The 27,806-nt window shown below is 38.9% G+C and overlaps 1 protein-coding gene and 1 pseudogene across 1 annotated transcript; both read left to right on the top strand.

The window, feature by feature from the left end:
• The first annotated feature begins 1,789 nt into the window (after positions 1 to 1,789).
• On the top strand, positions 1,790 to 2,788 carry LOC119537053 (annotated as a pseudogene).
• A 10,173-nt stretch (positions 2,789 to 12,961) lies between these two features.
• On the top strand, positions 12,962 to 26,166 carry LOC119537055 (olfactory receptor 52H1-like). The gene is made up of 4 exons (XM_037839673.1): positions 12,962 to 12,997; positions 13,157 to 14,086; positions 19,889 to 19,937; positions 26,036 to 26,166. The coding sequence occupies exons 1-4, from the start codon at positions 12,962 to 12,964 to the stop codon at positions 26,164 to 26,166; spliced, it is 1,146 nt and encodes a 381-aa protein (XP_037695601.1).
• Positions 26,167 to 27,806: the final 1,640 nt, after the last annotated feature.

A 27,806-nucleotide genomic window follows, 5' to 3' on the forward strand; every position in this document is an offset into this window, starting at 1 on the left:
TCCATTATTGACTCATAGTATTGGTATAGTACGTTAGTTACTGTTGATGAAAGAATGTTAAATACTACTAACTGTAGTACATAGTTTGCAATAGGTATATTTTTCCCTATATTCCCCTCTATTATTAACTTCTAGTTATTGTGTCACACATTTGTTCTAGTTCATGAAAGAGATTTCTAATATTTGTACAGTTGACCAAGGGCATTGTCCACCATAAGATTCATTGTTTTATACATTCCCATATTTTAACATTCAACTTTCCTTCGGGTAACATATGTTATTCTAAGCTTCCTCTTTCCACCACATTTACACACCATTAAGTACAGTTACTTATTCTCACAATGACATGCTAACATCCCCTCTGTCCATTTCCGAATTTACATAACATGTGACACTTCCAGAATCCATTCATGAAACCTTGAAGTCCTCATTGTGTTCTCTGTTTTCTATGCATGCCCTATGTTGTGTGTGTGCATATGTCTATATATGTGTGTGGAAATGAGAAAATGGTGCGCTTCATATACTTTTGTGTAAGATTATGTGTGAATAAAATGTATGAGTGCAAAATGTATTAAAGACTTTAAGCATGAATCAGGGTATCATTAAATTGTAATTATTATATTGGTAAATATCTGAGAGTATGCTTCTTGGGGTAGAGTAGGATTATGATAATATGTATTCATAAAAAACAAACATCTTTTGGACAGATATCCTGACCAATAATGTTACTAAATCAAAGGTGTGAAGATATTCTGAACCTGTAATCTATGGCACAGGAAATTGTTTGTTTGGAATAACAAGGACACATGATCCTCAGCTATCGAGGACTTTTATAATTTTTGTTTGAATTACAAGTGATACCAACATAGTAGAGCAATTCAGTTACTGTCTTTTGAAGAAAATTCAGTTTTGGCTGGTAATAAAGAAGCATTGAGCTCATAACACTAAAGCCACAGTGATCTAGTAGCCCTTAAAGGAAGGAGTAGGTACCCTGTGTCAGAGATGCATATTCCACTATAAAAGAGGAAGCCAATCTTCAAGAATAATAATCATTAGGGCATATAAATTATAATCAATCAAGCCATGCAAAAATAGGTGCTGTAATTAGTTAATTTGTGTCAGGGGAGAATATGTAATGAAAAGGGTGATTTTAGGCAGTCTGGAAGGCGTCCTGAAGTTACAATGAAGACCAAGGGGGTTTGTCAGAAAAGAGATTTCTTTTAGGTAAAATGACCATTCATTGAGATGTGCCTGTACCAATCTTGGTTTACATCTGTTGCCTGCTGTCATTATTCATCTCAAACTTCTTTCACTCTTAAATATATCCTGCTTTAACTAATTATGTGGTAACCCTGTTTTAGGTGTCAATAATTTTTTTTTATGCTTTTTTTTTCAATTAAATTCAGTTTTATTGAAATACATTCACACACCATACAATCATCCATGATATAAAATCCACTGTCCACAGTATGATAACATAGTTATGCGTTCATCACCACAATCTATCTCTGAACATTTTCCTTACATCAGAAAGAACCAGAACAAGAATAAAAAATAAAAGTGAAAAAAGAACACCCAAATCATCCCCCCATCCCATCCCATTTGTCCTTTAGTTTTTATCTCCATTCCTCCACTCATCCATACACTAGATAAAGGGGGTGTGATCCACAAGGTCTTCACAATCACACTGTCATAGGTGTCAATAATTTTGAGTGATTGGAAATGAGTCTGTCATCAAATGACCCTAACTATCTTCACTCTCTGTCCTCAGGGCCTGGACTTTGTGCTTTCCCAGTTTGCAATGATCATTTTCAACCTGAGCAGTTACAACTCAGGTCCTTTCCTTCTGGTGGGGATCCCAGGCTTGGAGCAGTTCCATGTGTGGATTGGGATTCCCTTCTGTGGCATCTGCATTGTGGCTCTTGTGGGAAACTGCATCCTTCTCTCCCTCATTGCAGTGGAGCACAGCCTGCATGAGCCCATGTTCTTCTTTCTCTCCATGCTGGCCATGACTGACCTCATCTTGTCCACAGCCAGTGTGCCAAAAACTCTCAGTATCTTTTGGCTTGAGGATCAAGAAATCACCTTTGCTGGGTGCCTTACACAAATGTTCTTTCTCCATTTCACTTTTGTTCTGGATTCAGCCATCCTGATCTCCATGTCATCTGATTGCTATGTGGCAATCTGTTCTCCCTTGAGATATACAACCATCTTGACCCCCAAGATGATCATCAAGATTGTTGTGTTCCATCTCCTTCCTAAGCTTCTGCATCATCCTCCCAGATGTATTACTGGTGACTCACCTGCCTTTCTGCAGGACACACATCATCCCCCACACATACTGTGAGCACATAGGTGTTGCCCATCTTGCCTGTGCTGATATTCTCCATCAACATCTGGTATGGCTTTTGTGTTCTCATTATGACAGTCATCTCAGATATCATTCTCATTGCCATTTCCTATATCTTCATCATTTGTGCTGTCTTTCACCTACCCTCTCGGGAGGCCCGCCAGAAAGCTCTTGGCATCTGTGGTTCCCATGTCTGTGTCATCCTCATGGCCTATATCCCAGGATTCTTCTCTGTTCTTGCACACCGTTTTGGGCATAATGTCCCACTTGCCTTTTACATTGTGTTTGCCAACCTGCATGTAGTCATCCCGCCTGCCCTCAACCCTATTGTCTATGGAGTAGTTTCGGGACAAAGTCATTCTTCTGCTCTTTCCCATGGGGTCCAGTGACAGAGGCCTGAGGTCTGGTGTTTGGGGACAAACTCCTAGTACATGTTAGGTCAAAGACTGAACCTCTACACAGGGACCACAGAGGAGTGGTGAACAAAAAATTCCTTATTGAGAAGAACTTGGTTTTGCTTTCTTTGTCATTTTAGGCTGACATCTACTCATTCATTCCAGTAAAAGGAGAGTAAATCCAGTACCCAGGAAATAGGAAATCTTTTGCTTCTAGAAGCTAAAATATTTTGCAATTCTTCGTGCTTTCTTTAAGGTTGTTATGAAAGTTTTAAGAAAACAATGAAATAGTCAACATCTCTTTTTTAATACAAAGTTGTCTCTGAGGAATATGATTTTTTTCTAATATATTTATCATGGTAGTTTGTTTATACATCACAATATTTTAGGGAATCACTATTATGATAACTCTGTTGTGCTCTGATGTTTATTTTGCTTGCTCCTCTCCATTTCTGGGACCATAAAGTAATAGGATCTGGCTTATACTAGGTGCATAAAAATGTTTTTAAAATAAATGAATGGGACTCAATCATGAATATATTCAATTAAGGGTTTAGGTGTTTATTTTGGACAAAGGAGGAAAGCAATTTAGAAACCCTAAACTCATATTTCACTCAATCTTTAGAAAACAAGATTAGATGTGAGAGGCAGAGGTCACCTCCAAGTCAAAAAAAGATGTAAGACTAAATTCCTTTGTTCAATGAGAAGATGAAAAGGAATACACAGGCTAAGAATTTAACCCATTAAAGAACTCATGGTCCTCAATCTTTTCTCCCTGCTCATCTCAATAGAGATGAAGTCCTATGCTAAAAACCTTTCCATTTGTGTCTGATAATTTTAAATCCAGCATGCCCAACTTGATTAGAGTGAATCTTGCACTCATTCATACAGTGATAACTAGTTGTAGGTATTTGCCAGGTGTCAATGATAGTTGCTATCTAATTTTGCCTCATGTCTAATATGTCCTCAAAGCCTATTGCTTCTTCCTAAAGAGCCTCTTGGATTCACAAATCCAGTGTACTCCACTCCTCATGTCTCACCACATTAGTCCAAACACCCATTTCTTTCCACTTGAATCAAAATACCAGAGTTCTACATGGTCTCTCTACCTCTAGTCTGTTCTCCCACCCCATGCACATGTCCCTAGATTGATATTTCTACAGTAACTCTTCATATATAATTTTCATAGGGGAGATATGTCCTTGGACACAAAGGCTCAATTTAAATCCATATTCTGTCTCTTTCTAAGTGGCAGCAGGCACATAATCAATTTCCAAAATTATTCAAAGTAATTTGAATACCGTAAATAAAAATATTAGAATTAAAATGATAGCGAAAGTAGAGAAAAAGGAATACAGTGATAAAGATATATATATATATATATATATATATATATATATATAGCAATCTTGTTCTTTATTTCTTTGATTTGAGGGGGATTTCTTAAAGTTAGCACAGATATGAAGGTCTTTCATGTAATTCAAGTTTGAGCATTATGTTTTTTTTAAATTCTATTTTATTGACATATTTTCACGTGCTATACAATCATCCACCATGTACAATCAACTGTTCACAGTGCCATCATATAGTTGTGCATTCATCACTGCAATCAATTTTTAAACATTTTCCTTACTCGAAAAAGAATGAAAACAAGATTAAAAATAAAATAAAAAAGCACACCCAAAGCATTCCATGACTCCAATCCCAACCTATTTTTCATTTATTTATTGTCCTCATTTTTCTACTTCTCTGTCCATACACTGAATAAAGGGAGTGTGATCCACTAGGTTTTCACAATTGCACAATCACACCATGTGATTGTTATACACAGTTATACAATCATCTCCAATAATCAGGGCTCCTGGATTGCAGTTCAACAGTCTCAGGTATTTCCTTCTAGTTATTTTAATACACTAAAAACTAAAAAGGGATATCTACATAGCACATAAAAATGCCCTTCAGTGTGCCCTCTTGACTCCATTTGAAATCTCTCAGACACTGAAACTTTGTTTTGTTTCAGTTTGCTTCCCCCTTTTAGTAAAGAAGATTGTCTCCATCCCACAATGTAGGGCCTGAGCTCATCCTAGGAGTCATGTCCCATGTTGCCAGGGAGACTTCTGCCCCAGGGAGTCATGTCCCACATATGGCAGAGGGTAGTGTGTTCACATGTCAAGTGGGCTTAGAGAGATAGAGGCCACATCTGAGCAACAAAATATGTTATCTGAGTGAGACTCTTAAGAACAATTGTAAGTAGGCTTAAGCTCTCCTTTGCAGCAATGAGCTCCATTAGAGGAAGCCCCAAGATCTAGGGTTCAGCCTACTAATTTGTTATTCCTCAATGTTTATGAGGGTATCAGTAATAACCCAGTATTTCCACATTTTTCCTCAGTCCCTCAGGGTGTCCTTGCAAATATATTTTTATTCTCAGCCCAAATTACTTTAATATGTTGGAAATTCACACTAACCTGTACACAGTACCAAATCTCAGTTCCTATTCAAAGTTCCATGTAACTATGGTGTTTGAATAAACTAACAGTACAAAATAAATTATTTACTGTGATTCAGTAAATATAGATCCTGCACCAAATAAACATCTTTTCCCTTGGTCTCACACAGAAGTTGAATATTTTCTTTACCCATTGGCCTGATTTTCCTTAGTCCTAACCAGATCTGCTTCATTCATATCTCTAATTGAAGTCTGAACTCTTTTTCAGCATTTTGAACAGTTGCTGTAGAGGTAATACTGTTTGTTATTCATAGTTGCCAAGCTCTAGCTCTGAGTTTCAGGTGTCATACACCCAAAGTTCCAGAGACTGACCAGGTTATACATAAAGAACTCAGCGTCTCAGAATTTGCAGATAACTGGTTAGTTATACACACACACACACACACACACACACACACACACACACACACACACACACACATATTACCATTTTACTTCTCCACCACTGGTAATTGGGTACATACCATTATCCACATTTTCTTCAGAACTTGTGTCCCTCTGTTTATTTTTCAACAGTTTTATTCATACATCATGCATTCCCTCCTAAGTGACCAATCAAAATTTCCCAGTCTAATCACATAGTTATGCATTCATCATCACTATCTATATGAGGACATTTCCATTTCTTCCACAAAGAAGAGCGAGAGAAGAAAAAAGAAAAAAAAATAAAGAAAAAAAAAAGACAACTAAAGAGCAACAAAAGAAAAAATTAAATTAAATTAAAATACAATTAAAAGGTCAGACAACACCACCAAGGTCAAGAATTCCATAACACTCCCTTATATCCCCCACTTATAGACATTTAGCTTTGATGTATTGCCTGTGTTGCAATTAATGGAAGCACATTACAATGTTACTCTTAACTATAGACTCTAGTTTGCATTGATTGTAGTTTCTCCCCAATACTATCCCATTTTCAATACCTCACAAAGTTGACATTCATTTGTTCTTATCATGTAAAAACAAACTTATATTTGCACATTTAATCAGTCATTGACCACTCTAGGTTTCACTAAGTTATAACATCCCAGTATTTATCTTCTGTCTTTCTTTCTGGTGTCCTACATGCCCCTAATCTTCCTCTTTAAACCATACTCACAGTCATCTTTTTTCAGTGTACTTACAATATTGTGCTACCATAAACCAGTATTGTGCCATCCATTTCTGGATCTATACAATCAATCCGACTGAACATTCTGTACTCCTTCAGCATCAAATGCCTGATCTTAGCCTCTTTCTATCTCTTGGTGTCTTCGTTTCTAAACTCTTCTCCAAACCTCTTTCTCTTGTCATTTCCTATCTATCTGCAGCACTCCCTTTAGTATTTCTTGTAGAGGAGGTCTCCCCTTCACAAACTCAGTGTCTGTTTATCTGTAAATATTTTAAACTTTCCCTCATTTTTGAAAGACAGTTTTGCTGGATATAGGATTCTCAGTTGGCAATTTTTCTCTTTCAGTATCTTGAATATATCATACCACCACCTTTTTGCCTCCATGGTTTCTACTGAAAAATCTGCACTTAATCTTATTGAGCTTCCCTTGTATGTGAAGGATTGCTTTTCTTTTACTGCTTTCAGAATTCCCTCTTTTTCTGTGACATTTGGCAATCTGATTAGTATGTGTCTTGAAGGTCTTTTTGGATCAATTCTGTTTGGGGTATGCTGTGCTTCTTGGACCTGTAATTTTATTTCTTTCATAAAAGTTGGTAATTTTTCATTGATTATTTCCTCCATTATTCTTTCTGCCCCTTTTCCATTTTCTTCTCCTTCTGGAATATCCATAACATGTATATTCAGGTGTTTTATGTTGTCCTTCAGTTTCCCAAGCCCATGCTAATGTTTTTCAGTTGTTTTCCCTATCTGTTCTTTTGTGTGTAGGATTTCAGATGCTTTGTCCTCTAGTTCAGAAATCATTTCTTCTACCTTTCTGAGTCTGCTATTGTATGTCTCCTTTGTTTTTGTTTTTTTTTCATCTTTTCTATTGTGTCATTCATTCCCATAAGTTCTGCCATTTGTTTTTTTAAGCTTATAAACTCTTCCTCATGAGCACTCAGTGTCTTTTTTATATCCTTCATCACTTTTGTCACATTTTCTTTCAACTGGTTGATTTGATTTAGAAGATTTGTTTGAATGGTTTTAATTAGTTGCTTTACCTCTTCTATCTCAGTTGAGGTGTTAGTTTGTTCCTTTGGGCCATATCTTCATGTTTCCTGGTGTGGCTCATGATTTTTTGCTATCTGCGCTTCTGATTTTCTTGATTAGTTTATTCTGTAGTTGTTTTCTCTCTTTTGGATTTTCTTGTTGGCTTTCTTTGATTTATTTATTTATTTATTTATTTATTTATTTATTTCTCTTTCTTCCTTCCTTCCTTCCTTCCTTCCTTCCTTCCTTCCTTTCTTTCTACCTGAGCAGTTGTCAGATAGGATCTCCCCCCAGTCTTCCCCCAACATCTGACCCCTGCCATAGCATGCCATAGGGATAGGAAGTACACACTGTGTACCACAGCAAGTTCACCGTGTGTGTTAATATACATCTGTTAGCTTCCAGCTGTGCTCTGTTTCCCTTGCACATTCTGGACTGTCAAGCAGATGGCATTGTTCAGTTACATAATCATCCTCAGAGACTGCTTTGCCTCCAAGCACAGGGTGTATAAAGGTGAGTTGAAACTGAAGGATTCCTATGCCCTCACTTTGCTGGCCACAGACTGGCTCAAAGTGGGGCTATACCTGTGGCTGAGTACATCATGAACTGAACCGGTACTCTAGCCATCCCCAAGGCAAGGAAATGACTGCTGGCTGCTGCTTCCCTCAAGGGTGGGGGAAAGGCTTTCAGACCCAAGGCTGGAAACAGTCTCTGTCCACTTTTTCTCAGTCTCTTTGTCCCTCTCTGACCCGGGCCTTGAAATGTCTTCCCCTGACCCTGAGTCTTCAAACAGTGGGTTTATGTCTCAATGCTGTGAGAGATTTTAAATCTGTGTCCCTAGTGGGAGAGTTCTATCTCCTGATTCTGTGTCTTTCCCACATGGAGACTTAGTGAGGGGGAGGATAGAGGACATGCTCTGGGATAGAATATTCCTAACTGATATTTCTTCTGCTTCTTCAGTTTGGCATCTGCAGGGCCCTTCTGCAGTCTATATCCTCCTACAGATTTTCGCACAATTCAGAATTGATCTTTTTTTCATTGAGCCTCTGGAGAGGAGTTTTCAGTAGTTGTTTACACCACCATGTTGATGACAGCATTCATGACATGCTTCTAAATTAAGACAAGAATTAGGCTAGTATACCTTCTATCTACCATGAATCCCTGTTCTTTTACTACATATGGGCCAGGGATTCAGTTCTAACCTGTGCAGCAGTCTATTTGAAGAGGTAAGCAACACCATTTACACAGTTCATGATGCCTATAAATTAGAAGTCAGTCAGTTGTTCAGAAAAGGAAAAATATTCCTGATATGAAGAACAGAAAGAGATATTTTCAGAGGGTGCTTAGAAAAATGATGCTCAATGACTTAATTAACCACATTTTTACAGAATATATACTTTCATGGTATTCTTTAGTCCCTTATGCCTTGGCTAAAACCAAGGGAACCCCCTAAACTTCCATTCAATAAAACCTAAACATTCAAGTCTGCTTCCACCCAAGTGTTCAGAATACTGGGTGGACTCCAGCAATCTTTAATCATTCACTCTTCAACAATGTTTACCAAATAATTAACACACATTTTTACATCCTGGACATTATGCTAAGTACTCCCTGTTCCACAGGGAACAAAACAGACATGGCCCTTTTTCTCATGGAGTTTTTAGTCTATAGAGGGAGGCAGGCAGGGAAGGAGGCAGGTGGAATCATGAAGATGTAAATGAACATGTAACTACAGATTGTGTCATGTTTGTGACAGGCATACAGGCAAGTGACAAACTAGCAAAACAAACATATTGTTCTCAGGGAGAACACATCAGAGGAAAAAATCTTTAAATTAGGTGTTCCTCCCTGAAACAAATTACTTTTTCTCTAAGAGACGAGCCATTCAAGGGAGTGGGGAGGCAATGATTTAAGTAAAGAAACAGTGTTTTAAAAAATGGCTCAGTGCATTAAAGGAACTGGAGGACAGTGTTGTTGCATGGTGAGTTTATGTAGAGGGAAGAGCAGAAGGTGAGCTTCCAGAAGGCTGAATAATCCAGATCATTTCATGGAGTTTGTTTAATATTATAAGAACAGTGAGAAACCAGGAAGGAATTTCACACATCCTGATGGTCTATCCATTGTGAAAGTGGTGTATTGAAGATCCCAATTATTAGTTTAGAAGTGTTTGTTTCTCCCTTTGGTTTTGCCAATGTTTGCCCCATGTACTTTAAGTCACAACAATCCTGTGTGGTGATTGTAAATGCAGATTCTGAAGCCCCACTCTGATAGAGAATATTATAATGCTTTTGGAACATGCCACATCATCTTTATTTTAGTAGGCACTCTGGGTTGTTATGCTTTAGGTAGAAATGGATTACACATGGAAAATATGAACTACATTATGATTAGGATTTTACAGGCACAATCCTACTTAATTTGTCAATTCTTAAGATACTCTTGAGACACAGGAACAAATATTATCACCTTTTTTGGACATTAGGTAACTTGCCCAAAGTCATTTATCTAGTAAGTGAGGATATGAGTTTTGCCTAATTGTCAAATACAGGAACATAAGGACACATATAAATGAACCACTATAACACACATGCATGGGTAGTGTTATTAGAAACTACTTCATCTTCTTCCCTTGAGGGTGATAAGAGTCCTTCAGGGACCCTCAGGGCCCTAAATATCAAACTCTTCCTCACCTTCAGTAAAGACCTGAAAATACAAATGGGGACACAGAATCAACCTCTCTATCAGTCCCTTCCTTACCTCTCCGCTCATTTCTTTGGTTGTTGTGTCTTCCCCTTTTACAGATGTGCTTTTTCTAAATCAATACAATCTGCCTTCTTTCCCTTTGGACGTATCCCGAAGTGTAGGTGAGTACCATTAGGTGTAGTGTAGGTGAGTTTCATTAGGAAGAGGATTTGGAGAGAAACATGGACTGAATGCGAAGATCAGTACCTCATTTTCTAGTGGCCATGGCCTGGGCACTATAACTTCCTTTCTTGAGCAACTCCCATTTGTATGATGAAGTCATGGTCCTCAGTACTCGTGTATATGCTCCCTTGAATGGACGACAACAGTATAGAAGAGATTGACAGTTACACCACTGGGTCAAGAATGACCACTGCTAGTGATTCACAGTTGACATCTTTGGCTGGTACATGACAAAGCACATAACCCTAACCTCAGTGTTGGCATAAATGGATGTATATGTGTGTATGCCCAGGGGTGTTTCTGTTAGTTTTCATTCATCTAAAACTGCCTGTATGTTTCCTTCTTCACCATGTCGTCTGAATGCTAATGGTTATAGTGATGATGTAAAATATAATCTCATAACATGCAGTAGTACTTATTCCATCTTGCTGTGTGCCAGGCACTGCACTAATGATTAATTTTGGGTGTGTCTTATTTTTACCTAATAACATTTGTAAGAACTGGGGGGTAATATGACTTTTTCATCAATGAAGAACTTGAGGGTCAGATAGGTCAAATATCTTGCCTAAATTTTCACAGCCAGTACATTGTGGAGCCTGTATTTCTGGCTCCAAAGGAGGCCTCTGCAGTAATAAATTATTCTTGCCCTCCTTGGATGCCTGTGTGTGTCTGAATGTGTGCAAATGTTTACATCTGCCATAATACTTCATCGCATCCAATAAAAACACTAATTCTTTCATAGCTTCTATTGCAAGTTCATATTTAAATCTCCCCAGTATTTTTTAGTTATCTCCTGTACCTGTTTTTTTGAAAACAAAATCCAATCAAGGACTGCATTGCATTTGGTTTTGGGTTCTCTTAGATTTATTTTAACCAAGAAACTTATTTCTTTCCTGCCTCCTCTTTTTTATAAATTATTGAAAAGACCAGACAGAGTGCCTTGTAGTTTGTCCCACATTGTGGATTTGTTGACCATAGAAGGATAGATCTGGGAGTGAACTTTCTTCATGCAGGCCATAGTGTGTCAGTGCTTTTGGTGATATATGAACATCTGTTGTGTTTAAGTGCATGGAAATACAAATCCCAGTGAAGAACTAATCCCTCCTCTCAATGTATGAATAAAAGATCACCTCAGCAAATTCGGGATGCTGTGACTGAAAACATTATTTTAAGGAAGCTGATACCATATATTATTGACTGTGTGACTAGCACAGGGAGGGGTTTTCAATGAAGGCTGAACAGCCTAAGCAGCTCTCTAATGTTGGGCTCCTCACTGGAGAAGAGAATTGTGGTGAAGCTTTCTGAGCTGGAGAACACAAATATTTAGCAGATGTTTAGGGTGCTCTGCAAAAAGCTATCTGAACTGTGGACTGTGTCCTCAGAACCTTGAACATGTGAACTATGAAGACACTCTGTAGGAGTGTTTCTGTTACTAGAAGAACAGTGCTTTTACTTATAGATACAGGAAGATTTCCAAAGAAAAATATCCTGTTTCTCATATTCTACATGGAGGAAAGAAGAGAAACTCAGCCTTCTTTTCAAAGATAGAAGGTATTGTGAGCTGGTTTCTTACCTGAGAAAGAAGTAAAATGGGATTGGGGGAAGTTTGAAGATGATCACTGGCCTTATCAAGTTAAGAATCTGAAGGATATAGGTATTGCGCATCTCATCTTAGAATCGATACTAGGACTTTCTGGCCTTAGTGTTTGGGTGTATGTAGGTAAAAGTAGCGTTCTGTGTATTCAGAGTAAGGGATTACTCAAAACTAGGCTATTTAAAAGAGATAAACATGATTTGGGGAATATAGAAAGTATGTGACACCTCCACAATCCAGTCATGAAATCTTTTCTATCCTCCTTGTGTTCTCTGTCTACTGTGGATGCCACGTGTATATGTGTTTGTGGTTGTGTACATGTCTGTGTGCTTGTGAGAGACAAAAAGGAGTGTTGTGAGTTTAGTTTCATGTAAGATTATGTGTGGGCAAAATATATGAGCATGTAATGTACTAGAGAATGAAAACATGAATCAGGGCATGTCTAAGCTGTAGCTGTTAAATTTGCAGGTATTTGAGAGAGTATGTATCTGAGATACAATGGTTTTCTAGAATGATATGTGTTCTTAAAAAACAAACTTTGACAGAAATTTTGACTAATAATGGTACTAAATCAAAGGTGTTAGGGTATTACAAACCTCTAATGTAGGCTGCTGGAAATTGTCTCTTTGGAACAACAAGGACACATGATCCTCAGCTATCAAGGACTTTTCTAATTTGTGTTTGAGTTACAAGTTGTACCAAAAATAGTATAGGAATTGAGTAAGGTTTTGTTGAACATACTTCAGTTTTGGGTGGTGATAAAGGAGCACTGAGTTCACAACTCAAAAGCCACAGTCATAGTAGCTTTGAAAGTTCAGAGATGCATATCCCACTGTAGCAGAGTAAGCCAGTCTTAAAGAATGATGATCACAAAGGTATATAAATTATAATCAAGCAACCCATGCAAAAGTATGTCCTGTAATCAGCTAACTTGTATCAGAGGAGAGTGTGTAATGAAAAGGGTAATTGTAGGCAGTCTGGAAGGCTTCTTGAAGTTTCAGTGAAGACCAGGGGGTTCGTCAGAAGAGAGAAGATATTCTGTTTAGGTAGAATGACCATTCATCCTGATGTGTCTGGACCAATCCAGGTTTGTGTATGTTGCCTGATGTCAATATTCATCTCAAACTTCTTTCACTCTCGGATGTATTCTGCTTTAACTAATTTTTTCATAACCCTGTTTTAGGTGTCAATAATGTTGAGCGATGGGAAATGACCCAAACTACCTTTTATCACTCTTTGTCCTCAGAGCCTGGACCTTGTGCTTTCCCAGTTTGCAATGATCATTTTCAATCTGAGCAGTTACAACTCAGGTCCTTTCCTCCTGGTGGGGATCCCAGGCTTGGAGCAGTTCCATGTGTGGATTGGGATTCCCTTCTGTGCTATCTACATTGTGGCTCTTGTGGGAAACTGCATCCTTCTCTACCTCATTGCAGTGGAGCGCAGCCTGCATGAACCCATGTTCTTCTTTCTCTTCATGCTGGCCATGGCTGACCTCATCTTGTCCACAGCCGGTGTGCCGAAAACACTCAGTATCTTTTGGCTTGAGGATCGAGAAATCACCTTTGCTGGGTGCCTTACACAAATGTTCTTTCACCATTCCACTTTTGCTCTGGATTCAGCCATCCTGATGTCCATGGCATTTGATCGCTATGTGGCAATCTGTTCTCCCTTGAGATATACAACCATCTTGACTCCTAAAACCATCATCAAGATTATTGTGGCCATCTCCTTCCGAAGCTTCTGCATCATCTTGCCGGTTGTATTCCTGCTGACTCGCCTGCCTTTCTGCAGGACACACATCATCCCCCACACATACTGTGAGCACATTTGTGTTGCCAGACTAGCCTGTGCTGATATCTCTATCAACATCTGGTATGGCTTTTGTGTTCCCATTATGACAGTCATCTCAGATGTCATTCTCATTGCCATTTCCTATATCTTCATCCTTTGTGCTGTCTTTCGTCTCCCCTCTCGAGAGGCCCGCCAGAAAGCCCTTGGCACCTGTGGTTCCCATATCTGTGTCATCCTCATGTTCTATATCCCAGCCTTGTTCTCTATCCTTGCCCATCGTTTTGGACACAATGTTTCCCGCAGTTTCCATATTATGTTTGCTAGCCTTTACGTTGTTATCCCACCTGCCCTCAACCCCATTGTCTACGGAGTAAAGACCAAGCAGATCAGGGATAAGTTCATACTTTTGTTTTCTTTGAAAAATCCAGGTTGATGGTCCACCGGGTAATGGTAAGAGTAGAGTGCAGTCATAGTGTTTATAGATGTAGCAAAAAATCAAATGCTATTTAAAGCAAGAATGGCCTGTAGCTACTGTTTTGTAGCAGGGAATATGTATAATCTGTATGAGATGTTGTTTCGATAAAAATAAAACCCATCATGATGTCTTCACTTGTGGAATAAGCAATTGCACTGGATATAATCTGGAAGAAGGAGGTGAAAGCAGAGAGCCAAATTATTCTAAATGGAATAAAGAAATAGGAGAATTGTAGCTGGGAGGTTAGAAAAAAATTTTAAGTTGAGACAGAGAGAAACTAAAGAAGAGAGACTAAAAATACACAGATCTGTGAGAAAGTTGTCCTTTGGGGTTTACGAGATGGAAAAATAACATATTAATCATAATTTTCAATTCAAAGTAGTGCCTATTTTATGCTTCACTGTAATTTCCTTAAATTTCTCAACTCCACAAATTTTGCATTACAAATCTCCTCTAAACAATGGATTCTAATGGTAGTGCAGAAATGGGTATGAGAGAACTAGGATATTGAATATTGCTCTATGCCAGGGTTGTTGGCAGCAGAGCTAGGAGGGGAGAATAGCTGCTGGGCTCCAGATTGCATTAGGGAGGTAAACTACAGAGTTAGTGTCCAGGAGATCATAACCCCTGGAAATAAATGTAGATCTGAGAAAAGAGCTGGACTTTCCACAGCTCATTAGTGTGGCCTCAAGCCAGTTCGTTTGGATAATAAAGTAAAAAATTTAACCTCATTGATTGGAGGACACAGGGATTTCTTCCTTACAGTCTATATTTACTTGATTGTAAGAGAGAGTCCATTACTAGACACATTTTGGCAGTGGAGGTGGAGGTTGAGGAGGGGAGCACTACAGTAAAATAACCCAACCACTTAAAGATGCATCCAAATTTCATATGCATTAAAATTGAGAAAATACAATATGTTGTGAATAAAGAAGGATCCTAGAGACACAATTTAAAGATATTTTTAATTTTTCAGTTAATCTAGTCCACTTGGATTTTAACCCTAATCTAAGGAGCCAGGCTATCAAAGTTGCTTGAGGTACATCTCATAGCATGTGTGTTCATTGATGTTTTCTCTATAACACAGCAGATCAACATCTAGTTTATGTATTAAGTGTCCAAGGAAGATTTTATTTGAAAAATAATGGTCTGACAATAAATATGTTTTTAAAAATCATCCATTTCCATGGAAACTATTTATTTAGTATATGCTATATTCAAAATATCTTTTTAAATATTCATGATGTCAGATTGCTTTCTAGGAGTTATGTTCTAGGGATAGTGACCAATAAAAAATAAGAAAACAAGATAATTACCTCAAAATAGTCATAAAACAGTGGAAAAAATAAAAGTAAATGATATGATGGGTAACAACCTGGCAAGGAAGTTAATGGCACAAGGGTTAGAAAATGAAAATATCATGAGGCAATAATTTCCATGCAATAACATCCTCAAATCAGCTATTTTTTTTTTTTTTTTTTTTTTATTCCCTTCACCCCTTACAGCCACCCTGGAAAGTAAAGTATGGTCATAACCTTATTTTGGTATTAACAAAACTAGGGTTCAGAGCCGTCTCACCAGAACTGAGACCTTGTCACCTCAGTTATGCACAGGATGCAAAGGTAACTCCAAGTTTCTGGAAAGCCTGATAATTCAGCATTTCACCCATCTGTTTATTCAATAACCTATAAGTGCCTTCTGTTTGCCAATCACTATCCTAGGGGATGGAGATACAGCAGTGAAAAAAACAAAGTCCTTGGATTGCATTCCAGATAGAGAATAAATGAATCAATAAATATATGCAGTTGATTCTCACTCTTTAGAGTAGTTATGTTTTATAAAGTCACCATGAACACTGAATTACTGAATTATCTAATACTGAGCCACTGCTCCTGGGGGAAATGCAGGGTTAAAAGTTGCTGTGAGCCTCTGGTCACAACATTTTTGTTAACTGATCAATACACAACTTTGTTTTACGTGTGCTTCTGTTTAAAGACCCCTTATTTAATACATATTATTGATTCATTAACACTGAACTCAAGGCCAACTGCACTATCACTCATTCCTGAAGGAAGCTTATCTAACACATGTATTTTCTCTGTAAGGTACATCACAGGCTTGCTCTTTGGAACACTAAACAGCACTTCAGCACTGTGCTTGGGGACTATGTTAAACACCAACATAAAGAATAAAAATGTGAAAAACATGGCACTACATATATCATAGAAAGAATGCCTATCTACGACATGAAAGCTGAAACAGGAGATAGAGCATTGCCTTGTTTGACCTCTCTTGGCAACATGCACACGTGTCTGTGAATGACAGAAAGTACGCACATACTGATTTGGGGGTCACTAATAAGTTTTAGTGAGTAGGTGACTTTGCAAATACGGAATCCATGAATAATGAAATAGACTGTATAATACATCAGGTGTTGACAAAGTAGGATATGAGAGGGTGGCAGGGGTTGGGTTGTGTCTCAGTTTCCTAGGACTGTCATAACAAATTGCCACAAACTTGATTGCTTAAAACAACAGAAATTGATTTCCTCACAGTTCGGGAGGCCAGAAGTCCAAAATCATCATGTCAGCAGGGCTGTGCTTTCTCGAGAGGCCCCAGGGGAGAAGGCTTTCCTTGGCTTGTGGCTGAAACTCTCTCAGCTCTGTCTTTACATGGCCTGCCCCCTTTGTTTGCATGTCTCATGTCTCCTTCTGCCTTTCTTTCATGAGGACTCCTGTCCTTAGATTTAGGGCCTACCCCAAAAATGCAGGATGATCTCCTCATCTGAAGCTTCATAAGTTAATTATATGTGCAGAGACACTTTTTCCAAGTGAGGTACTGGGCTGGTTTGCAGTGGTTACGTACCCCAGACAGGGCCATGTTCTTTTTTTTTTTTTTTCTTTTTTAATCTTCATTTTATTGAGATATATTCACATACCACGCAGTCATACAAAACAAATCGTACTTTCGATTGTTTACAGTACCATTACATAGTGGTACATTCATCACCCAAATCAATCCCTGACACCTTCATTAGCACACACACAAAAATAACAAGAATAATAATTAGAGTGAAAAAGAGCAATTGAAGTAAAAAAGAACACTGGGTACCTTTGTCTGTTTGTTTGTTTCTTTCCTTCCCCTATTTTTCTACTCATCCATCCATAAACTAGACAAAGAGGAGTGTGGTCCTTATGGCTTTCCCAATCCCATTGTCACCCCTCATAAGCTACATTTTTATACAACTGTCTTCGAGATTCATGGGTTCTGGGTTGTAGTTTGATAGTTTCAGGTATCCACCACCAGCTACCCCAATTCTTTAGAACCTAAAAAGGGTTGTCTAAAGTGTGCATAAGAGTGCCCACCAGAGTGACCTCTCGGCTCCTTTTGGAATCTCTCTGCCACTGAAGCTTATTTCATTTCCTTTCACATCCCCCTTTTGGTCAAGAAGATGTTCTCCGTCCCACGATGCCAGGTCTACATTCCTCCCCGGGAGTCATATTCCACATTGCCAGGGAGATTCACTCCCCTGGGTGTCTGATCCCACGTAGGGGAGAGGGCAGTGATTTCACCTTTCAAGTTGGCTTAGCTAGAGAGACAGGGCCACATCTGAGCAACAAAGAGGCATTCGGGAGGAGGCTCTTAGGCACAACCATAGGGAGGCCTAGCCTCTCCTTTGCAGCAACCGTCTTCCCAAGGGTAAAACCTATGGTAGAGGGCTCAACCCATCAAACCACCAGTCCCCTATGTCTGTGGTCATGTTAGCAACCATCGAGGTGGGGTAGGCCAATACCCCTGCATTCTCCACAGGCTCCTCAAGGGGGCACTACATCTTTTTTTCCTGTTTTTGTTTTTTTTTTTTAACTTTCCCTTCTTTTTTAAATCAACTGTATGAAAAAAAAGTTAAAAAGAAAACAAACATACAATAAAAGAACATTTCAAAGAGACCATAACAAGGGAGTAAGAAAAAGACAACTAACCTAAGATAACTGCTTAACTTCCAACATGTTCCTACTTTACCTCAAGAAAGTTACCTAATATAGCAACATTTCTATTCATGATATCAGATTGCTTTCTAGGAGTTATGTTCTAGGGATAGTGACCAATAAAAAAACAAGAAAACAAAATAATTACTTCAAAATAGTGATACAACTGTGGAAAAAATAAAGCTGAATGATATGATGGGTAATAACCTGGCAAGGAAGGTAATGGCACAAGGGCTAGAAAATGAAAATATCATGGAGCAATAATTTCCATGCAATAACATCCTCAAATCAGCTATTATATCAAAGAAACGGCATGCAAACTGGGAGTAGAGATATGAAGTGGGTCTACATGCTGTTTACAAGAAGCTAATAGCTTAGCAGGAGGAAAAAATCATATACAGATAATTTACACAGATTAATTCAACCTTACATATCATAATGATTGAGGTAAGGTCCTTGGGAAGCACAAAGGAAGCATATCTAACTGTCCTTGAGAGTCAAAGAAAGCCTCTAGAGTGCATTTCTCATATGTCTTGAAGAACCCAAATAATTTTAGCCACAAACATAAGGGGAATGGGACCTCCCAGGCAGAAAGGATTGCCTGAGCTTACAGTCATCAGTGTGTTCAAAGATGAGTAAGTCTAGGTTGATGGAATAATCAGCCAAATTGATGATGATATTGCTCAGAGTAGTGGTAGTTTGGGTGGTGAAGAATATGGGAGCCTATATGTCAATGTCTTCAGAGAATGGAGCAATTGATTGGAATATTAGTAGATGAAGCTACTAAGCTGTCTCATAGCTTGATGCTATTGTTGCATGATAATTTTGATAACTAATCACAAATCTCTTTCTACCCGTCTTCCAAACCCATTTAGAGAAAGATACTGGAGTTACATAGATGGATATCAAAATATGTGCTTTATTTCTGGTAGTGCTGAGTTCAAGAACATGATGTGTCTGCATAGACAGACTGGCTTCTTACTACTTTATTTCCACATGTAAACTTTGGAGGACACACCCAATGATGAGTGGTGGATGAGTGGGATCCACAGAACAACCACAGTAGCTCCCTGTCTGCAGAGGTGACCATTGTATCACAACCCTCAAAAATGTAGATATACATAGAGAAAGTCATTTAGATCATGTCTTCCTGAAGAATCTATGATGAAGAACCAGATTTTTTTAAAAAAAATTCATCTAAATTTGGATTGATACTTCAAAAAAATACAGGAAAAATAAAATAAAGTATAATCAGATGTAGAAATGCAAGTCTCATTTCTGTTATTATATGAAAAAACACAGAATGTCTTTGGTTTCTGAATCAATTATATCTCTGCAAAGAACACATTCTAGTTTCAGCCCTTCACAGTTATGTCTGCTAAATGGAATTCCGGATATGAGGAATCATACTTCTGGGTTAAGAGTATGCAAAGTCTTTAATGATCATTTTTCCAAAATCATTTCCCATATCATCAGTTGGTATACTGCTACTGTTGCCTTAAGAAAAAAAATGTCATGAAAATTTTCTTTGCTATAGATTCATCCAATATCTTGGGTGGATAGTCAAGTGAAGCTTAGCATTATAAATAACACAAATTTTACTTTCCTAATTCAGCTAGTGATATTAAACTTATAAATGAAGAATATCGTATTGACATTAAAATAATTGCAAAACTAACATCTTGTAAAATAAATGTTCTCAGATCTTTGTATATTTTTAGATCACATTTGGGAAGGTGCACTTAAAATCTCATATGCTGATGTCACCAAAGAGGGTATACAGATGGCAAACAAACATATAAAAAGATGCTCAAACATCACCTGTCATTAGGGAATTGCAAATTAAAACAACAATGAGGTACCACTTTACACCTATTGGGATGGGTAAATTTCAAAACCCTGACAACACTAAATGCTGCTGAGGATGTGGAGACACAGGCACTCCCCCTCACTTTAGGAGGGAATGAAAATGGTACAGTCACTTTGGAAGACAATCTGGTAGTTTCTTACAAAATGAAACACAGGCTGAACATATGATCCTGAAATCATCATCCTAGGTATTTATCCAAATAAGTTGAAAATTTATCCAAATATGTTGAAATCAAAACCTGCACCAGAGTATTTATAGCAGCTATCTTCATAATTGCTAAAAATGGGAATTAACCAAACTGTCCTTTAATAAGTGAGTCAATAAACAAAATGTGGCACATCGTACAAGGGACCATTATTCTTTGATATAAAGAAATGAGCTATCAATTCATGAAAAGATAGGGAAGAATCCTAAATGTATTTTTTTTTCATTTTTATTGAGATTGTTCAGATACCATACAATTATCCAAAGATCCAAAGTGTAGAATCACTTGCCCCTGGGTACCCTCATACAGTTGTGCATCCATCACACATAATTTTTGTTCAATTTTTAGAAACTTTTCATTACTCCAGACAAGAAATAAAGTGAAAGATGAAAAAAGAAAAAAAGAAAAGGAAACTCTAATCCTCCCCCATCCCTAACCAACCCCCCTCAATTGTTGACTCGTAGTATTGATACAGTACATTTGTTACTGTTTATGACAAAATGTTGAAATACTACTAACTGTAGTATACAGTTTGTAATAGGTATATAGTTCTTCCCTATATGCCCCTCTATTATTAACTTCTAATTGTATTGTCATACATTTGTTCTGGTTCATGGAAGTGATTTCTAGTATTTGTACAGTTGATCATGGGCATTGCCCACCGTAGAACTCAGTTTTATACATTCCCATCTTTTGACCTCCAACTTTCCTTCTGGTGACATATATGTCTGTGAGCTTCCCCTTTCCACCTCATTCACACACCATTCGGCGCTGTTAGTTATTCTCACATCTTGCTATCAACACCCCTGTTCATTTCCAAACATTTAAGTTCATCCTAATTGAACATTTTGCTCATACTAAGCAACCACTCCCCATTCTTAAGCCTCGTCCTATATCTTGGTACCTTATATTTCATGTCTATGAGTTTACATATTATAATTAGTTCCTATCAGTGAGCCCCTGCAATAATTGTCCTAATATGTCTGCCTTATTTCACTCAGTATATTGCCCTCGAGGTTTTGTCATCAACCCATTTTTTTTTTAATATGGTTTTCTTCACTCACCATACATTCCATCCCAAGTAAATAATGGATGGTTTTCTGCATGGTCATACATTTATGTGTTCACCATCTTCACCACTATATATATAAGAGTATCTACATTTCTTCCACAAGGCAGGAGGGAGAGTCAAAGAAGGTAGAGAGGTTAAAGAAAGAGGAAAAAAAAAAATGACAGCTAGGAAGCAGCAAAAGGAAAAATAACCTTAAATCAAAGTATAGTAAAGAATCAGACAATACCACCAATGTCAAGTGTCTAACATGCCTCCCCTATCCCCACCTTTTATCTGCATTCACCTTGGTATATCACCTTTGTTACATTAAAGGAAGCATAATACAATGATTCTATTAGTTACAGTCTCTAGTTTATGCTGATTGCATCCCTCCCCTAATGCCTCCCCATCTTTAACACCTTGCAAGGTTGACATTTGCTTGTTCTCCCTCGTAAAAGAACATATTTGTACATTTTATCACAATTGTTGAATACTCTAGATTTCACCAAGTTACACAGTCCCAGTTGTTATCTTTTCTCCTTTCTTGTGGTGTCTCACATCCTCCCCAACTTCCTCTCTATACTGTATTCATAGTTACCTTTGTTCAGTGTACTTACATTGTTGTGCTACCATCTTCCAAAATTGTGTTCCAAACCACACACTCCTGTCTTCTATCACCCTGTAGTGTTCCCTTTAGTATTTGCTGTAGGACAGGTGTCTTGTTCACAAAGTCTCTCATTGTCTGTTTGTCAGAAAATATTTTGAGCTCTCCCTCATATTTGCAGGACAGCTTTGCTGGATATAGGATTACTGGTTGGTGGTTTTTCTCTTTCAGTATCTTAAATATATCACACCACTTCCTTCTTGCCTCCATGGTTTCTGCTGAGCGATCTGCACATAGTCTTATTAAGCTTCTTTTGTATGTAATGGATTGCTTTTCTCTTGCTGCTTTCAGGATTCTCTCTTTGTCTTTAGCATTTGATAATCTGATTATTAAGTGTCTTGGCGTAGGCCTATTCATATCTCTTCTGTTTGGAGTACGCTGCGCTTCTTGGATCTGTAATTTTATGTCTTTCATAAGAGATGGGAAATTTTCATTAATTATTTCCTCTATTATTGCTTCTGTCCCCTTTCCCTTCTCTTCTCCTTCTGGGACACCAATGATACTTACATTATTGTACTTTGTTTCATCCTTGAGTTCCCAGAGACGTTGCTCATATTTTTTTCATTCTTTTCTCCATCTGCTCCTTTGCTTGTAGGCTTTCAGGTGTTTTGTTCTCCAGTTCCTGAGTGTTTTCTTCTGCCTCTTAAGATCTGCTGTTCTATGTTTCCATTGTGTCTTTCATCTCTTGTGTTGTGCCTTTCATTTCCATAGATTCTACTAGTTGTTTTTTTGAACTTTTGATTTCTGCCGTATACATGCCAGTGCTTCCTTTACAGCCTCTATCTCTTTTGCAGTATCTTCTCTAAACTTTTTGAATTGATTTAGCATTAGTTGTTTAAATTCCTGTATCTCAGTTGAAGTGTACGTTTGTTCCTTTGACTGGGCCATAACTTTGTTTTTCTTAGTGTAGGTTGTAATTTTCTATTGTCTAGGCATGGTTTCCTTGGTTATCCAAATCAGGTTTTCCCAGACCAGAACAGGCTCAGGTCCCAGAGGGAAGAAATATTCAGTATCTGGTTTCCCTGTGGGTGTGTCTTAGAAAATTGCTCCACCCTGTGATGCCTCAGGTCATTGTGCTTTTCTGCCCAGCAGGTGATGCCTGTTAGCCTATAATTCTTGACTGGTGTGAGAAGGTATGGCCGTGCTCCCCCAGGCTCTGGGGTCTGGTTCTGAATGGAAAGGGCCCCACCCCTTTCCTCCTAGAGAAGACAGACCCCTCAGGTGGAGGTCATTAGCATTTCAATGGTCTTACTCTCTGCTTGTGCTGTCTCCACCCTTCCCGGAGTCACAGCCCTGGAAACTGAAGATGACTGGGGTTTTCTCCACTGAGACGAAAAAGAAACAGATAGTCCCCTTCAGAACCAGTCCAAGGCGACCCTCCGGCTCTCCCAGGTCAGTCGTCACCCAAAGCCTCTGTCTGTTTTATGGGGATGTGTACCTGTAGTTAGCAGTTCACACTCGCTACTTAAAACCCCAGTTGGAGCTCAGCTGAGCTATATTCGCTTGCTGGGAGAGAGCTTCTCTCTGGGACCACGAAGCTTTGCAGCTCGGGCTATGGGGGAGGGGGTCTCACAACTTGTTTCCACAGGTTTTACTTACAGATTTTATGCTGTGTTCTCGGGCATTCCTCCCAATTCAGGTTGGTGTATGATGAATGGATGGTCTCGTTTTTCCCCCTGCAGTTATTCTGGATTATTTAGTAGTTGTTTCTGTTTTTTTGTAGTTGTTCCAGGGGGACTACTTAGCTTCCACTCCTCTCTATGCTGCCATCTTGCCTGAGTCCCCCTCCTAAATGTATTTTGCTAAGTGAAAGAGGCCAGACTGAAATAGCTATATACTGCCTTATTGCAACTATTTGACATTCTGCAAAAGACAAAACTATAGAGACAGTAGAATGATCAGTGACTGCTGGAGGTTCAGGGGGAGAGGGACTGATAGTTTTAAGGCAGAGAAACTATTCTACATGGTACTGTAATGGTGGATACAAGACATTATGAATTTGTTAAAACCATAGAACTGCACAACACAAAGAGTGAACTTTTATGTAAGCTATGGACCTTAATTAATAATAATGCATGAATATTGGATCATCAGTTGTACATTCATTCATCAGTTGTAACAAATGTACCACATTAATGTAAGATGTTAATAACAGAAGAAACTGTATTCTGAGGCCAGAGGGAGCATATGAGAACTCTGTAGACTTTCTGTACCATTTTTTCTGCACATCTAAAACTGCTCTGAAAATAAAGTTTTAAACATGAAGAAATATCTTTGAGTAAATACCCTGGAAAAAATATCATGCAGTTAATACACTAGGTATGTAGCTCTCACCCTATGTGTCTCAACAAAGCAACTTTGAAATTCCCGAACTGGTTACCCTAGTGTCTTCAACGATAGAAATCCACAAATGATGCTCTTGGATAAAGCTGCAATGTTAAATTGCTACAAGTGTTCATAAACACTCTTAATTTCTGCACGTAACAGTTCCTGAACCCCATCAGTCCCTGGCTGGTAGCACCTTGCAGACTGTCGTTGGTTTTCCATCCACATTTTGAGCAGCACTCCTCTTGACCAGAGTTGGAGGGCAGGCCTGGGACTTCCTGCAGAGCCAGGAGCAGGGCAGAGGCCTGAACTCTGCTGGAGGGCATGTTTGGGAACAGATGGAAGTGAGCCCAACTGTGTGTGTTGAGACCCTATCCCCAACTCAGGAACCCAACAAATCCCTTCTTACCAACTGCATGGACCACTTCTCATGTGGGGAGGAGTGAGTGAAGGAGAATTAGGAAGTGCTTTCCCCAAAACTTCCCCTTCCGGGGTGGAATGGAAGAGTAAAGAGTGATTAATAGGAAGTACCTATTTCAAAGAAGGGAAATTTTTTTTTCCAAACCTCAAAGATTGATGGTTTGGAAGCACCAAAGGGGAGGAAGAAATGGGGGAACACATTCTAATATGGTGGAACAGGGATATAGGAAAAAGAACAGCTTCTGATAAAAGGCTTTAAAAGAAAAGATGTGTTTCAGGGAGAGCCGTTGACATCATGAGATTTAGTCTATGGACCACGTCACAGTTACTGTTCCCACATGCTCTGGGTTATAATGCACACACTCACACACATAGAGCACGAGGCGTAGCCTCAGCATGGAAGGTGTTATGTAACTATTCTGAAATATCGAAGCACATGACCACAATAGTACAGATATTTTTGTTTGTGTGTTTGTTTGTTTGGTAAATTTTTAATATGTACTATAACAGAGCGAATGTATTCAAACTAGGGAACTAGAGATGAAAAACAAAAGGAACTGTCCCTGTAAATGATAGGGAGTATATTTTTTGAGGGTGTGGAGATGATGTGAACTTACTGTTTCCATATATGTCTGTAATCACATGTGTGTTTAGCAGGTATCAGAGTATGTTCTCAAACTGAGTCTTTCTAAGTCACTCCAATTGTGTAATGTATTAATTTTCCTGAGTTCCTCCTATTACAAAGCAGCCTTCTAGATAGCTAAGCATGTTATTCTGATCTTCATAAGCATCGTTTGGAAAGATGTGTTAATCCTTATTGTACAGAGAAAAAAACTACTATTAGAGGAGTTAGGAAACTGGCTCAAGGGCACACTGTAATGGAGTCTTATTCCAACTCAGTTTTGCCTGAGGGAAAAGTCTAGACTGTTTCCAACAAGCTACTGTGATTCTTTGCAGGGCTCGGGGGTAGAAACAGTGCTAAACAATGATGACTGTCTATTTATAGGTACCCACTGTCCCTGTCCTTTGAGTAGAGTGAAGCACAGCCCCATCTGGCTTTGCTATGTCTCCTTCTGGTGGTTTTGGGACCTTAGCGCCATCAAAGGCCTGGCTACTCAGTCTCTCTCTCTCCCCGTCTTGAGCATGCCAGGAAGCTAAGCTTGGAGCCCAGGAAAGTCAGCAGAGGTGACCCCAGCCCTCTGCTAACCCTCTTTCACAGTTCATAGCTGAGAGTAGTAGGTTCTAAATCCCTTGGATCCTAAGGACTTAGGGTTCATTGCTCCCTGAGTGGCTCACCAGAAAGCCACAACCTCCCTCACCCCTCCCTCTGTCCCCCAGGCTCACCACAGGAGCATCTTCGGAGTCTCCTAGGTCCTGGGAGCACTGAGTGCAGAATGGACAAAGTGGAGCATCAGGGAATGGAGCAGGACTGGGTGCCTAGAGGCTGGATGTCCATTCCTTATCCTTAATTCCACCTCCACAGCAGAGGTGAGAGACCCCTGACCCATTAGCAGCAGGAGCTTCTCAGCCAGGATGAGTCAATCACAGACAGGGTTCGGGGTTCTGAGAAGGTCCCCTGCATTGTCCTGTATTTATTCCATATTGTACCAAATGCAGAAGATCCCTCTAAAAGTGCGAGTCCTCAAGGAGATGCCCCAGGAACCCTCTATGTCCTGATGTAAATGACTTGCTCAGACTCTCTTAAGAGAAAAACTGTCATGAAGGGTCAGTAGGGCTCGTAAGTTGGAGAAGCGGGGCTGAAGCAGCGTCATTCCCTGTCTCCATCTCCCCATCCCATGTTCAGAATGTTGTAAATGGTGGTTTTAGCCAGGAGTAGTGATTAAAAGAGAAATGCCACCAAATATTCCACTTCACTTAAAATGTCTTATACTCAGCCTCCTTCCCTTGACTCTATTGGCAAAGGAAGTTCATTCTTTGATCTAATTGTGCTCTTTCTGTCTGCCTTTCAGCCACTTTTATTAGAAATGCAGGACCATTATGCTTTCAAATATGCTTTCCTCAGTTCACAACTCATCCTTTTTCTTTTTTTTTTTTTTAAGAAGGTCCTATCTTAAGGCTATTGATTAGTCTATGAAACTGAGAACTAAGTATGCAGTGAAAAGGAACTCAAAAGAAATGATGTTTAAAGAGTAATATATGTGATAATGATAATGAAAAGAATGTCATTTAGCATGGTGGCATTTATTATGTTTCAGGCATTGTTATAGCCTATGTAATTGCTCTACATATGTTATTTTATTTAATCCTTACATTACTGCCATCAAATAGGCACATTTATTATTATCACCCATTTAGAGGTGAGGAAATTGTGGCACAGAGAAATATACTAGCTCATCCAAATTCACACAACTAAACATGAACAGAAATAGGATTTGAACCTGGGTAATGTTTTAAGAGTCCATGCTGGATCCTAACTACCATGTTTGTGCTCATTTAGATTTCTTATGCCCCCCAAACACCATTATCTTTGATGTAATCCTGTGTGGGCAGAAGTATTAGTGTTGATTAGATTGTAATACTTTGAGTGTTTCCATGGAGGTGTGGCCCTGCCCATTGAGCATGGGCCTTCATTAGTCCACTGGAGCACTATATAAGCTCAGACAGAAGGAGTGAGCTTGCTACAGCCAAGAGGGACACTTTGAAGTACACACGGGAGCTGAGAGAGTAGCTGCAGATGACAGACAGTTTGTAGATGGCCGTTGAAAGCAGACTCTTGCTCTGGAGAAGCTAAGAGAGTAAAAACACCCCAAGAGCAACTAAGAGTGATATTTCTGAGGAACTGAAGCCTAGAGAGGAACATCCTGGGAGAAAGCCATTTTGAAACCGGAACTCTGGAGCAGACACCAGCCACGTGCCTTCCCAGCTAACAGAGGTTTTCCAGACACCACTGGCCATCCTCCAGTGAAGGTACCCAATTGTTGATGACTTACGCTGGACACTTTATGGACGTAAGACTGTAACTTTGTAACCAAATAAACTTCCTTTATAAAAGCCATTCTATTTCTGGTGTTTTGCAAAAGGCAGCATTAGCAAACTAGAACAAATTTTGGTACCAGAGAAGTAGGGTGCTAGTGCTGCTGTGTTTGCA

The sequence above is a fragment of the Choloepus didactylus genome, chromosome 6, assembly GCF_015220235.1.
Source record: "Choloepus didactylus isolate mChoDid1 chromosome 6, mChoDid1.pri, whole genome shotgun sequence".
Taxonomy (NCBI): Eukaryota; Metazoa; Chordata; class Mammalia; order Pilosa; family Megalonychidae; genus Choloepus; species Choloepus didactylus.

Coding starts and splice junctions, on each gene's coding strand:
- LOC119537055 (XM_037839673.1), top strand. CDS start 12,962: ATGACCATTCATCCTGATGTGTCTGGACCAATCCAG. Junction 14,087..19,888: donor ACGGAGTAAAGACCAAGCAG/ATCAGGGATAAG, acceptor TTTTTAGATCAC/ATTTGGGAAGGTGCACTTAA. Junction 19,938..26,035: donor TGCTGATGTCACCAAAGAGG/GTATACAGATGG, acceptor TCTGTCCCCCAG/GCTCACCACAGGAGCATCTT.